Source organism: Octopus sinensis, linkage group LG8, assembly GCF_006345805.1.
Source record: "Octopus sinensis linkage group LG8, ASM634580v1, whole genome shotgun sequence".
NCBI lineage: Eukaryota > Metazoa > Mollusca > Cephalopoda > Octopoda > Octopodidae > Octopus > Octopus sinensis.
This window is the reverse complement of record NC_043004.1, coordinates 72,068,699-72,083,698: the sequence shown is the minus strand read 5'-3', so window position 1 is coordinate 72,083,698 and position 15,000 is coordinate 72,068,699. Positions and strand designations below refer to the sequence as shown.

At 35.7% G+C, this 15,000-nt stretch overlaps 1 protein-coding gene across 1 annotated transcript in view; it reads right to left on the bottom strand.

Annotated features, from left to right (window-relative positions):
• The window catches only part of LOC118764386, a 60,786-nt gene that overhangs the window by 7,762 nt on the left and 38,024 nt on the right, over positions 1 to 15,000 (bottom strand). The window contains exons 7-8 of the mRNA XM_036505155.1: positions 6,375 to 6,466; positions 3,145 to 3,293 (exon numbers count right to left, since the gene is read on the bottom strand). Coding sequence (XP_036361048.1) covers positions 3,145 to 3,293; positions 6,375 to 6,466 — 241 coding nt within the window. The remainder of the gene's footprint in view (positions 1 to 3,144; positions 3,294 to 6,374; positions 6,467 to 15,000) is intronic.

Below are 15,000 nucleotides of genomic sequence, written 5' to 3'. Positions count from 1 at the left end.
TTTTGCGTAGGCTATGAACAGTTCCCATGAGGACTATCTTTTGAATTTCTGCCATTTTGGGGTTTCCTGGTATCTGAGTTAGGTAGGGATCAACCCCACTTTGCTATTATTCCCAGGGCACCTATGACAACAGGCATTGTTTTAGTCTTCAGGTTCCACATTTTGCTGATTTCTATTTCAAGATCTTTATATTTGCTCAGTTTTTGGTAGGTCTTGACAGATACGTTTATATCGATTGGGACAGTCATATCAATGAGGAGGCATGTTCTTTGTTTGAAGTCTTTCAATATGATGTCTGGCATATTTGCATCTATCTTTCTGTCAGTTTGAATGGGGAAGTTCCAGAGGAGTGAGATGTGGTCCTTTTCAATTGTGTTCCCACCATTTTTTTTCATGAGGCAAATCCAGGTTTTTGCAGATTACCCAGTGAATATATTGTGCAGCTCTATCATACTCTGTAGGCGCTAGAAGACTGCACTTGGAGACAACATGATCAATGGTTTCATTTTGTTGTTGACATACACGACATCTAGAGCTGCTATGATAAACCCTTCTGTTTCAGATTTTAAGCCAGAGGCCATTAGCCATTGAAGGGTCAGGGCTTTGTCAACATCTGCATTATTCGCTCTCTTTGGATATTTGCCATACAGAGGTTTTTCTTGCCATTTATCATTCAGAATATCTAAGGCAGCAGTTTTAGCACGGGTTTTCATGCGTTTAGCTTTTTCTGTGCTTGTTTGTTGTATGTCTAATTCCGAAATTTGTTGTATTCGGAATTCACTTAGATATTCCTTCGCCTATTTTGTTACTGAGTATGATGCTTTCTTGTTTTCTTGTTTTGAGACAAGTTTTAACATCCAGTCCTCAGAGTTTTTCAGGTAGGTGCCTAGGCCAATTGTAGCAATCTTCATTGTTATTGCCAGTTGTAAAAGTCCACGGCCTCCCTCTTTTCTTGGCAGATAAAGTCATTCTATATCTGCCTTAGGGTGGCGTAATCTATGCATTGTCAACAGTTTTCGTATTTTTTGTCAAGATTACTTATTTCAGTAATTGACCAGTTAACGATATTGAAACTGTAAGTCACGACTGGTATTGCTAAAGCATTGATCGCTTCGATCCTGTTTCTCGCATTTAGCCCTGTCTTGAGTATTGCTCTTATTCTGTGATAACATTGTCTCCTGATCCATTTCTTCATCACTGAATGCCTTATTCCGTCCCCTTCAAGAAACCCTAGATACTTGTAGCTCTCCGCTGGGTCTAATTCTTTTATGACATTCTGCCGGTCAAGGTTAACGTTAGATGTTTCTGTCATTTTTCCTTTGATAAAGGTAGCCTTTGCACATTTATCGAGGCCAAATTGCATTCTGATGTCATCACTGAATTGTTTAACAATCGCTAGTAAGCCATTGAGTTGTTGGTCATTTTTTGCAAAGAGCTTTAAATCATCCATGTAAATGAGTTGATTTATATTTTTATCAAACATTTTATATCCGTACTGCGCGTCATTGAGTAATTTTGAGAGAGGTATTAAGGCTAAACAAAAGAGGAGTGGTGATAGTGAGTCACTCTGGAAAATGCCACATTAAATTTTTACATCACCAGCATTTAGAGATTCATTGTCACTGTTCAAAGTTAGTGTGATTCTCCATGATCTCATACTTACAGACAAAAAGTTGCGCAGAGTAGGTGCTATTTTATACATTTCCAGGCATTTCTTAATCCAGCTATGTGGTAGACTATCAAAAGCCTTTTTATAGTCTATCCAGGCTATTGACAAGTTTTTGTGTCGTTTGTGACAATCTTCTAAGATCATCTTATTGATGAGTAGTTGATCTTTACAACCATAGGATCCACGTTTACATACTTTCTGTTCATTAGGGAATATGCTGCCGTCTGTTAAAAAACTATAAGTATATTCCGTCAGGACAGATGTTAGCGTTTTATACATAGTTGTTAAGCAGGTTATGGGTCTATAGGTTTTTGGTTCATTTGTTTCTTCACCTTTTGGAAGCAGGAATGTTAACCTATTAACTAGCCAAGGAGGCATCCTACTAGGGTGTTGCAAAACATCATTGTAAAGTTCTGTTAGCAGTTCATGGCTCTCTGGGAATGCATTCAACCAGACGTTAGCAATTTTATCCTTTCCTGGAGTCTTCCATTTGCTTGACCTCCTGAGAGCAGATATTATATCTTCTACCTTGACACACTCCCACTTTTGCTCTTCTAAGGAGTCTAGTTCTGTAGATATTCTATCAATGCAGGGGGCCTTTTCGTTGTATGTTTTTTCTTCTGCCCAAAATTTATTCCAAAATCCCTGCACATCTTCTTTTGATGGTACAGACTCTACACTAACTGGTGTTTTTCCTATCTTCCTGTAAAATGTTTTGGGGTTATTTTTGAACATGTTGTTGTCCTTGAAGAATCTAACACGCTTTTTATACCTTGCTATGCGGGCAGCTTTAGCCGATACCTTTTGCTTGATGGTTTCTATGGTGGCATCAATATCAAGTATAGTTTTTATATTATATTTTTTCATTAATTTTTGGGTTTTTGTAGGTTTGGTAGTCTTGTCAACCTTAAGGTTTTTCAAATATTCAATGTCAGATCTAAATAGTTTAATTTGTTGTTGGATACGCTCTTGCCAAGAAGGCATTTTTTGGGAATGTTGCTGTTTTCTAATCTTTTCACCACATAGAATCGTTGAGATTATTATTATTATTATTATTATTATTATTATTATTATTAGTATTATTATTATTATTATCATCATCATCATTATTATCATCATTATTATTATTATCATTATTATTATTATTATCATTATTATTATTATTATTACTATTATTATTATTATTTTTTCCTTCTTCAAATATTCTTCCGTTTCTCGCCGAGTGTTTTCCATACTCCTAGGGCAGAGAAGGGCATTGTATGCATTATATGCATTGTATGTATGTATGTATGTATGTATGTATGTATGTATAATTATTATTATCATTATTATTATTATTATTATTATTATTATTATTATTATTATTATTATTATTGTTATTATTTATTATTATTATTATTATTATTATTATTATTATTATTATTATTATTAAATCATTTAAATATGTTTACAAAGAGTAAGCAAATAGTATATACTTATTATTGAATGTAAATTTCGTTGGAGTACCGCTTGTAAAAGTATGATCAATAAATTTATCAATATGACACCATGATGTAGAATTCGTCCCCGTTCCATTGAAAGTGTACACATAACGTATGTCACTTTTGCTGAACCATAATTTCACCTGTAAATGCAAAGTTGACTAGGGTTGATAAAGAATGTAAGAGAGTGAGAGAGAAGTGGATAGCAGAACGAGGAAGAAGTTAAGGGTCCGATATAGGGAGAGAGAAGGAAGGTGAGAAAGAAAGAGAGACTGAGAAGTAGGGGAATAGTGAGATTTAAAGCTCAAGAGAAAAAAAGAAAAGATCCGAGAAATCAGTGAAAGGAAGAAACGGAGAAGGAAAAATGAGAGGGTAAGAGAGAGAGAGAGAGAAAGAACAGTGTTGAGGGCAGAACAGTGATAGGGGAAGTGAAAGATTAAAAACGAGGGAGGTAAAGAGTTAAGGTTTAGAGGTATAATTTGCGTGAATCGATCTGTTAGCTAATGAGTCGTGATTTGGGAATCATCATAAAAATTCAGTTTTGATCTGCGGAAAATACAAAATCCCGATTAACAGAAACAAAATTAAAATGAATCGGTTCCCCGCCAACATAGCATTGAATTTTGTGAACTTAAATTTCACCCTTGCAACACCTATTAAAGTGCAAAATAAAGCGGTTTGCCTTGCAAGGCAACCGCTTTATTTTGCACTTTAATTTTGTCTCAGTACCAGGCAGTAAATGTCCTGACGCAATACCAGGTAGTGGCTCTCATGGCTTGTGGTCATAACTTACTGGAAGTGTAATCATGTACATTGTTTTGTCTTGGTATAAAAGATGGGCTACAGCAAATATTATGCTCAATACCACAGATTTGCTTGTCATTTGTTTGACCTTAACCAGTTGAGCATGTCCCTTAGTGACGGACGATATGTGCATCTCTGATCACGAGCAGAAGTAGTGGGGGAGCATCATAGGCATATGTTGAAAGGAATTCCTTGGAGTTTGGATAATTTATCTTTGGAAACAAGGGTGTTTTGTTTAACATCCTTAAACAACTCCTATTCAGGGTCCGTTTGAGTGCAATGGTCTATTCGACAGGGAGCAAATTCTAATTAGTCGGCACCTGCAAGGTCTTATGCTGTTTATCTCGATATGCAATCACCATGTTGTGCACATATAGCTGTAATGCATGTGCCTGGTAAACCCTTATTAGACGGGTAGTCAGAATGGGTATACAGTGATTCGTATATTTTATCCCACTGCCACTTTGATAGCATGCACTGTTCTCTCACTCAATAATAATAATAATAATAATAATAATAATAATAATAATAATAATAATAATGGTAACAATAAAGAATGAGGAGATTAAAATGAACACAGTGCAGTGAATAGGAAGTATAATATTGAAAGAAAGGGCCTGAAAGTGGTAATGAATGAACTGAAACAGCGACTCGTTGCAAAGAAAGCAAAGATGGTAAGATACGACCAAAGAATGAAGGGATACCAGCAGAATAGTCTATTCAGATTAAAACAGAAAGGATTCTACAAAGAAATAATGTGAGAATGTACAGATAAAAAGTTGATTCCAGATGATATTGAATGTCAAAGATTTTGAAGTAACATGTAGAGCAAAGACAAGGTCACAAGAAGGATGCTGAATGGTTGCAAGAACTGAAACAGACAGTAGTCTGTGCAAAACAGGCAGAACTTGTCATTCCAGTTAAGGAAGCGAAGGAAATCAGTAGAAAAACGAGCAACTGGAAGGCTCCGGGACTAGATGGAGTTTAAGGCTACTTGATCAAACGATTTGGTGAATATCATGCACGAATAGCTACACAACTTAACACCTTGTTAAATGTCGACCATGGAACACCAGAGTGGTTGACCATGGGTAGAACAGTGCTGCTCTTGAAAAACATCGAAAAAGGCAATATGGCAGAAAATTATAGGCCGATATCCTGCTTGCCACTTATGTGGAAATTGACTGGATTACTCACAGTCAACGTGCGATCATCTGATAAAATGAAGTCCTGCTACATGAGCAGAAAGATTGCAACCGTATGTGCAGAGGCACCACGGATCAACTCCTGGTAGACAAAACTGTACTGAAAGACTGCAAGAGGAGGAAAACTAACGTAGCCATGTCGTGGATCAATTATAATAAGGCGTTCAATGTGATTATGGATTATGAAATGTTTGAACTTATTTGGTATAGCATTGAATGTTGAGCGATTGCTTAGAAAAAGTATGGCGAAATGGAGGATTGCACTGACAGAGGTTAAGGGACAATGGAAATCAGGAGAGGCATCTTTCACGGGAACTGCCAGTCTCCACCAATCTTTGTACAGTGCATGATACCACTAACACTGATTCGTTGATAGAGTGTATACTTTCAATGCTGATATCAGAATGGAGTTCGGACTGATAAAGTGTGGTGTGTTAGCCTTGAAGAGAGGCGAAATCAAATGTATGGACGGGCTAGCGATACCGTCGGCGGAAGTTATGAAGCAGATAGAAGAGACGGGCTATAAGTACTTGTGGATTTTGGAAATGGATAAATTTATGGAGAAATAAATTACTTGCGCAGAATGAGACAGATGCTTAAGTCTAAATTAAACGGATTGAATAAGATTGACGCTATCAACACCTGGGCGGTTTCACCCCTTATATATGGAGCAGGGGTAATCACATGGACAGTAGACGAACTAAACAGCTTAGAAAAAAGACAAGAAATTTGTTGACTGATATGGGCACACCACCGAAAAAGTGACACAGACACAATGTATATACCAAGAAAGAGAGGGGAAAGAAGACTGATTGGATGTGAACACAGCATAGCATTAGAACAGAAGAAAACAACATAGCATGGTATGTATGAGTTTTTAACTTTAAGAAAGAACCAAAGAGGATATACGTTAACAAGAGTTTGTGTGTGTGTGTGTGTCAATTCAGTTGTTATAGAAACATCTTATATTCTATTTCATATGATCTTATGCAACATTTAATTCTACTGTCAACATCTTACAACAGAATGAGTTTCTGTGGTCACCTAATCTGCTAGAAATGGAAGTCAAATCTGTCTCTGATTGTACTCGTCGGATAATAGAACTCTGGATAATTTAGTTATAGAATTGATATGCATGAAAATAAGACAAGAGATAAGGACCTAAAAAATTGTTAGTTAAATACCAATAATTTTGAAATTGCAAAAATGTGTTACCTTTTCAATTGGCAAACTGTCCCAGTATAAATATATAGGACTTTTGTAAAATGTTTTTTCGGTCATCTTAAACACTTTCTGCCGGTTTTCAGCTGAAATAGCCATAAACGGTTATCAATGATTTAGATGTAATAGCAAAGATAGGATTTGAAAAAGCCATATTACGATTTTAAAGGGAGTATGTGGCAAAGAGTACAGGGATAAATACTGAATTAATTTTAAAATTATTAATTACAATGTAACATATTTCCTAAGGTTCATTTTAGGTTATTATTATATAATTATTAAGCCGGTGATCTGGCAACATCCTCAGCACATCGACCGAAATGCATAGTGATATTTCGTCTACTACTATGTTCCGAGTTCAAATTCCGCATTGTTCGACTTTGCCTTTCATCATTTCAAGGCCGATAAATTAAGTATCAGTGAAATATTGGGGTCGATGTAATCGATTAGTCCCCTTCCCACAAATTTCAGGCCTTGTGCCTTCAGTAGAAAGGATATTATCTGGCTCCCTAAGGAACAAAGCAATTCAACATACTAACTCAGATGAAAGCTGTGGAATGAGGTAACGGATATACCTGTATCATGCATGCTCACCACTAATATTATTGTTATGGTTATTATTATCTATACATTTACTGCTGATAATCATAATAATAGTAACAATAATAGTTATATGAATATTTACTCACACACACACACACACACACACAAAAGTGTATAGTATTTGTACACAGAGAGCTGATGATTTACAGGACACCTTACATGCTAGAGATGGCAGTCAAACTCAGATCATGAAAAAAAGTAATTCCAAAAGAGAGTGAAAACAACAATTACTTATAGTTAATTTCAAACTCGAGATTCTTTATTAATGAACCTATAAATTGATTTCACATGTTATGATACTATATTATATTCTTCAAATGATATTATATAATAAATAACAAATATTAAATAAAAATTACATACAATTGTTTCGATTCTTAGCGTAATTTTTGATATATGAGTAGTTACAGATACAAAATAATGTTGAATAAGCCGTACACTTTGGCTCTGAAAACAATCAAACATTAGGTAAAAAAAAAACATTGAATGAAGATAAATGATCGTTTGAAAACAAATTTCATTAGTAAAGCCACATGCCTGACAAAAAAGTAGAACATTTCTAACTTTGATGTTAAAGATATTGAAAAATAAGTGGTACAGCCTCAGAGACAAAAGTTGCATCCACGTATGCCAACCTGGTGATGATTTTTATATCAAAAGAAAAGTAATAGGAGGGTGTGGAGAAAACTTTTGACCAAATTTTCCGATTACTAGATGACTGAATTAATTTGGTGGGAGAAACCAAATCTACAAACATTCAATAACATTCTGAACATCCTTCACGCATCCATCAAATTCACGTCTGAACTTAGCCGTAAAGTTTTACAATTCATAAATATTCACATAGAAATATGCAACTCCATAGTAACAACGGGTATATATTACAAAAATACGGACACACACCGAAATTGTGTGTGTGCGTGTGTGTGTGTATATAAACAAAAGCAAATCGATCAATACTACTAAAACGCTCTAAAATAGAAAAATCTGCTTCATGAAAATCTCATAAAGAACGGTAAAAGCCAATCAAAACATCCTAAAATCCATCTCACGAGAGCAAAATTCACATCAGAAAATAATTAAGAATTATCCGTGAAGTTCAGCGGAGACAATAGATGTGGAATATGTAGCAACAACAACAACATCAAATATCTCGACTGTAGGTCCAATATAAATTTTGAAAATGGGTTCTCCTTCCAAACTAATGGAAGACATAAAATATAATATACTGCATAACGATTCCCAATTGCAAAGAAAATTTATATTGGCGTGAAATGTGCTCTTGCTGAAATTTCCCGAGAAAATATAACTTTGGCTTTGAAGTACTCTCTCGAGGAGAGAGTATTCTATACCAAAGTAAGATACGGTATTAAAAGCTGTTAACAAAATTGGTGATGAATATTTACAACAGTGTGATGAGGCCACATTCTGGCAGATTAACACCTGTCAATATGCTCTGGCTGCAACAGCAACTGACAAGCGTTTTTTCATAATATATAAAATTTGTACACTACTTCAAATAATCTCTGTCTCTTTCTCTCTCTGTCTCTCTCTCTCGCTATGTCTCCGTGTGTCTGTCTGTCTGTCTCTCTCTGTATTAACATACACACACACACACACACATATATATACATATACATATATATATATATATATATATATATATATATATATTTCATCTAGTTTCAGCTCACGAGTTGTGGCCAAGCTGGGGCACATGTACATATATATATATTCGTTTCTACTCTAGGGACAATGCTCTAAATTTTGGGGGAGGGCGCCAGTCGATTAGATCTACCCCTGTACGCAACTGCTACTTGATTTATCGACCCACGAAAGGATGAAAGCAAAGTCGACCTCGGCGGAATATATGTTCGTATATATATATATATATATATATATATATATATATATATATATATATATATATATATATATATATATATATATATATATATATATCAAGAAAGATAGACAGCATGACAGGTGTTGACTATTGGGGTCGACGAAAAAATTAAATCTCTACTCTCTCCAGAGTGGCTGGTAGCCCCACATTATTTGTGTGATGTGGAAAAATATTCCATTAATATTGCACAAATTTTAAAATCCACACAAGACTTGGTACCCGTGCTATATGCCCACATCAAAAATCGCACTCACGACATATAACAATATTACCTCAAACCTCAAACGGTTCAGCTCTCTTTAAGACCATACCAAAATACATCAAAATGGAAATGGATCCCATAAAATTAAAAAGTTCTCTGGACAAATTTCTTCAAAAAATCCCAGACCAACTTCCTACAACTGGATATGTCTCCAACAATAATAACTCTTTGTGGGCCATGGTGCCCCATATATTACTAAAAGACTTCACCAGGTGGTGCTATTGAGTTAGACATGGCCTTATCAAAGTTACACATCCGTGTGTATGTTTGTATGTATTTATGTATGTATGAGGTTAAGTAAATGATGGAAATATAACACAAACGTCGCAAAAGACAAAGAAAATATGCTTTACATACAGTTTTCCTTGAGCAAAATATACGATGAACAGTCGCAATCAGAATCTTTCAGTTCTCCGCTGTAAAACAGTTGATGCATGTGACATACGCCATTACAATAGCTGAAATATCCACAGTCAGCGTTTGATAAGCAGCAAATTGCACACTGGATACGAGATGCCGTCTTCTCAGTTATTTTAGTTCCGTCTAATAAGCATTTTGATTTAGTAAGTCTTTTGAACTGACTTTCTTTATACTCTGCCTTGCAACTTATCTGAGTGACGACCAATATTAGTGTGAAGGCTTGCAACAATTTGAGTATCAGGCGATATTGAATTGACGTTTCCACTCCTGAAAAATATACATATACATATACATACATACATATACACATATATACTTACACACACGCGCACACGCGCACACACATACACACACACACACACGCACGCACACACACACACACACACACACACACACACATATATATATATATATATATATACACACATACTTTATAAAAAAGCAGCAAAAATATCACAAAAACTGTTCTCAGAGTTTTAAGTCCCCGTTTGTCTGACAGTTTTGTGTAGAATCTAAAGAAAACTGTCAGACGAACGGAAACGTGCAAACCAAAGTAACAGTTTTTGTGATATTTTCGCTGGTCTTTAATAAAGCATATTACTCTAGGTCCGGTATTCCAGTACTGTTTTTTCCGCCTTGTTTCCCTTTTATGTGCTTAGACTAGTATATATATATATACATAATACACACACACATACACACACACACACACACACACACACACACACACACACACACACACACACACACACACACACACACACATATATATATGTATATAATACAGAATAAAATAAATTGAAAATGCAAATGAAAGGCAGTCAAACAGATTTGACATGGTTAAGGTCAAACAACTGACAAGCTAATCTGTGGTATTGAGCAGAATATTTGCTGTCGCCCATCTTTTATACCAAACAAAAACAATGTACATGATAACACTTCCAATCAGTTAAGATCAGAAGCCATGAGAGCCACTGCCTGGTAATGTATCCGGGCAATTATACTGTATCAGGACAATTATTATTATTATTATTATTATTATTATTATTATTATTATTATTATTATTATTATTATTATTATTATCATCATTATCATTATTATTATTATTATTATTATTATTATTATTATTATTATTATTATTATCATTATTATTATTATTATTAATAGTCAGATCACTGCCTGGAATCGAATTCGGAATCTTGCGGTTAGTAGCCTGCGCTCTTAACCACTACGCCATATGCCCGTCATGAAGGCCGGGGGGTATATCAGCCGAAACTTTGTGTTAACAAGAAAGAAGATGAGGATAAATATCCGTCAAATGTAAATAATATACATAATTCTTCATCTCTTAAATATATAAGAGTACAACCATTTTTTGTTCTCAAGTTGTAATTTCTCTTTAACAAGAAGCGCAATAGCTCTGAGAAGATTCCTTGTTTGTATTATGTCCTCCGTTTGGATGTATGTTACGACAGTATTAATCTTTTGTGTTACTTTATTTCCCATACTCCTATCTCCATTCCCTGTTCCTCCTATCTACTACTCTCTGCTTTCAACTCCTACCTCTCTCTTTTCAACTCCGACCATCCTTTGTAGCCCATCCGCAGAGTCCCTCAGACTCTCACAAATTTGAAATATTTCTACTCCTGTTAAATAACCCTTTCTTCTAACCACTCTCACTTGTGGAGGAACATGGCCTAGTGGTTAGAGCAGCGGACTCGCGGTGGAGGGATTGCGGATTCGAATCTTAGACCGGACGATGCGTGTGTTTATGAACGAAACACCTAAGCTCCACGCGGCTCCGGCAGAAGGTAATGGCGAACTTCTGCCGACTCTTTCTCCACAACTTTCTCTCACTCTTTCCTCCTGCATCTTGCAGCTTAGCTGCGACGGACCGGCGTCCCGTCCAGGTGGGAACCTATACGCCAAGAAACCGAGAAACCGGCACTTATGAGCCAGTCATGGCTCGAGAGGGAACAAACAACAACTCTCACTTGGTTCATAAGTTTATTTTCATTTGATACATGTTCTTTACCGTCCAAAATTTCAAGGTACATCGGCCTATTCCACGACTTCTTTCCAGCTTTACTCTTTCATGACATTCAATAAGAGCATCGTACTTTTCCTTCGTCCACATACGTCTGTTTTAGCGAACACCGTATATGTTGTGACATAACGACCGTCCGAGGCCAGATCACCGCCCCTGATGCCGGAGGTTTCGGACGTGCCAGGCAGAAACCTTCACAATGGTCGGCTATAGCTTCATTCTCGTCGTTAATTCTTACCTTGTGTTGCATCATGATTTCAAGAGTCGTTCGAGGGGTTCCCACGAGAGTTGGTATTGAGATTTCATCTCTCTCTTCCTCTTTTCATTTGTATATACACGTGCACATGTATGTACATACACACATGTATATAAATAAAGTGCTTGCATTGTGTCGCCTTCATAACCACAATGATTATCACTACAACCATCGTTCTACCTATAGCATTTAAAAATGTCAATAATAATAATATGGGTTCCGGTATATTGCAGCAGATCTTCGTCCTTATTTGTTACATACTCGGTAAGCGTTCTCGTTTCACTCCCGATACAATGGTCTATACTAATGAGTCGTCTGCCACCATTCTTTCTTTTCATATACAGTCTGTTTGCGTTTGCAGTTAACACTTAATACTATCTTTTGTGCACCCTGCATGAATGGTAATCCAGGGATCATTCTCAGATAACTTTTAGTTCCTTTACTGGTTCCACAATCACTGGTATTGTAACCGTCTTGAGATTCTATCTTTCATCCAGCTACTGTCCTCATCTGCCCACCGTTCTCTTTCGATTTTGTTTTCCGCTTGGGCAGTGAAATTAATAGCAAGGTATTCCTGTTCAGAGGTAACGTTTCCGCCGATCACCGTCTCTGGTTGTATGCTATTTTCGTTTTCGTATCTTAAGCGCTTCAAGCTCATAGATAGAAATTATCCTGTATTTGTTTTCGAAGTTTCATTTCCGAGCATATCTTCTTTTTATCCATTTAGAATGAGACCTGTTACATTTTATATTTATTGTTATTATTATTATGTATCTCTTAATTTGTTTAAACACTGTGTGCTCTAAGTTGTCTTGTTCATGCACGAAATATACGGGTGCATGTGTGAATTATATAAACATTACATTTTGTGTAAAGATGAGATTACATATACGATTATTATTTGTACTCAGTGCTTTTTCTGTAGCGACATCGCATTCTCGCATATTGCTTCAACTCATGTATAGGTAAGTCGCATCAGTGCTTGTTTGTCTGTGACAATGTGCCTGACAGCACCAATATTTCATAGTTGAGAAAGATAATTTTTCGGTATCCTGATCTAATTTACATTTGGGACCAATGTTCTTTCATGTTTTGGCTGTTTCTTAAATCCTGTTCGACAATGATGACAGCTTTAATCTAACTTCGCAAGGAGCTCGCTCGTACATGTCCGTCATGTTTGTTATAATAATAATAATAATAATAATAATAATAATAATAATAATAATAATTATTATTATTATTATTATTATTATTATTATTATTATTATTATTATTATTATTATTATTATTATTATTCAGCAGTCTTATCTTTATCACGTTCTTTCACTGTACTACCATGCGCGGCTCTGTGTGCCTTGGGCATGTGTTGAGGTTTGTAGGAGTGCTGTTATTTTCACTGTATTGAAAGGTCTTTAATGAGGATATGTACGGTGCCTAGTATTGTTATTTTCTGCATGCTGTATATATATTCGTAAATACTTGTATTTTGGTTATGTATCGGTCTGAATGTATTTTAGTCATACCTAATGCACCTATCATTATAGGGATAGTTTCTACTTTTAGGATGAATATTCGAGTTATCTCTATTTCAAGATCTTTGTATTTTGAGAGATACTCTGTTTCTTTTATAGACACATTGTCATCTGTTGGGATTGATACATCGATTAGAAGGAATTTTTTTTGGTGTTCACTGTCAAACGTACCCGGCTAATTAGCCTTGATTTCTCTATCAGTTTATGGTTGCTTTGTCTATTGCTTTTCTGTTTAGAGTATCCCAATATTAGTCATGTAAGGGATTTTATCGACAAACTATAAGCTGCAATAGAATCTTTTTTTGTGCGTCAAAAAATGACGAAACGGTTTCAAGGCATTTACGCACCGGAAACTTCGAAGTGAAAGGGAAGTGAAAAAATTCGGAATTATTTTGGCAACTCTAATGGAACATAAACATAAATATGAACCCATAAACATGCATTAGGAAGAAGCACCCATCGATTACATCGATTAAAAGGTAAGAATTATGATATCGTCCGTAAATAAAAATTCCGAACTCTGAAGCAAAGATATATCTGCATTCAACATTTCTTATGATAACATACCAAAGAGTTATAATAAAAACCCTTCCGAAACCTTTGGAAAATATTTTATATCTGGCAAGATACTAAAGAATACCGGATTATCTCATTCACTTCCCATGTCTGCAATGCATGGAACGAATTATCTGAGGAAAAAATATTTCATTCTTAGAGACAAATTAATTGCTGTGTTTCAATTAACGTAATTCTTCTCACAGTTTCTAAGGTTGAACATCGAAGCAAATGCTAAGTCAATGAAACACATGCGTGGTATATCTTCGTGTTTTTGAAGGCCTTCCACAATGTTGGGATCCAGTCCTAGTACAACTAATTTTCTAATTGTAGTCGTAGTGTAAACTTGCATTTGCAGAAACAAGAAGTGTCAAAATTTAGAAACGTTTAATCTGAAGCATGAGACTGAATAATAATTGTAAAATCGCATAGGTTCATATCCAGATGTAGACCGCGTGTTACAATGTTCAGAAGAAATATTTTACCCAACCGCTCCGTTCCATTCAATAGGTTTAAATAACACTCACTAAAGCGGCGAGCTGGCAGAAACGTTAGCACGCTGGGCGAAATGCGTAGCCGTATTTCGTCTGCCTTTACGTTCTGAGTTTAAATTCCGCCGAGGTCGACTTTGACTTTCATCTTTTCGGGGTCGATTAAATAAGTATCAGTTGCGCACTGGGGTCAATGTAATCGTCTTAATCTCTTCGCCTGTCCTTGTTTGTTCCCTCTGTGCGTAGCCCCTTGTGGGTTGTAAAGAAATATTTAAAGAAATGATAATACTTTCTTACAAATGTACTAAGACACAGTTTTGTAAAGCGAAATTATATAACCGTCTGGATAGAATTTCTGTATGTTACTTGAGCTTCTATTATCGTCTCGTTACATACGAAAGGGCAAGTCGAATAGAGATTAGATAGTGGCATTTAGTTCGAGTGATTGACTTCTTGCCTAGTTACTGCCCTCTGTCTAAAAATAAAGAAATGATTTCTATAATCGATAATGACCAAATAGTTGACATTAGATGAACGAAAAACTTTG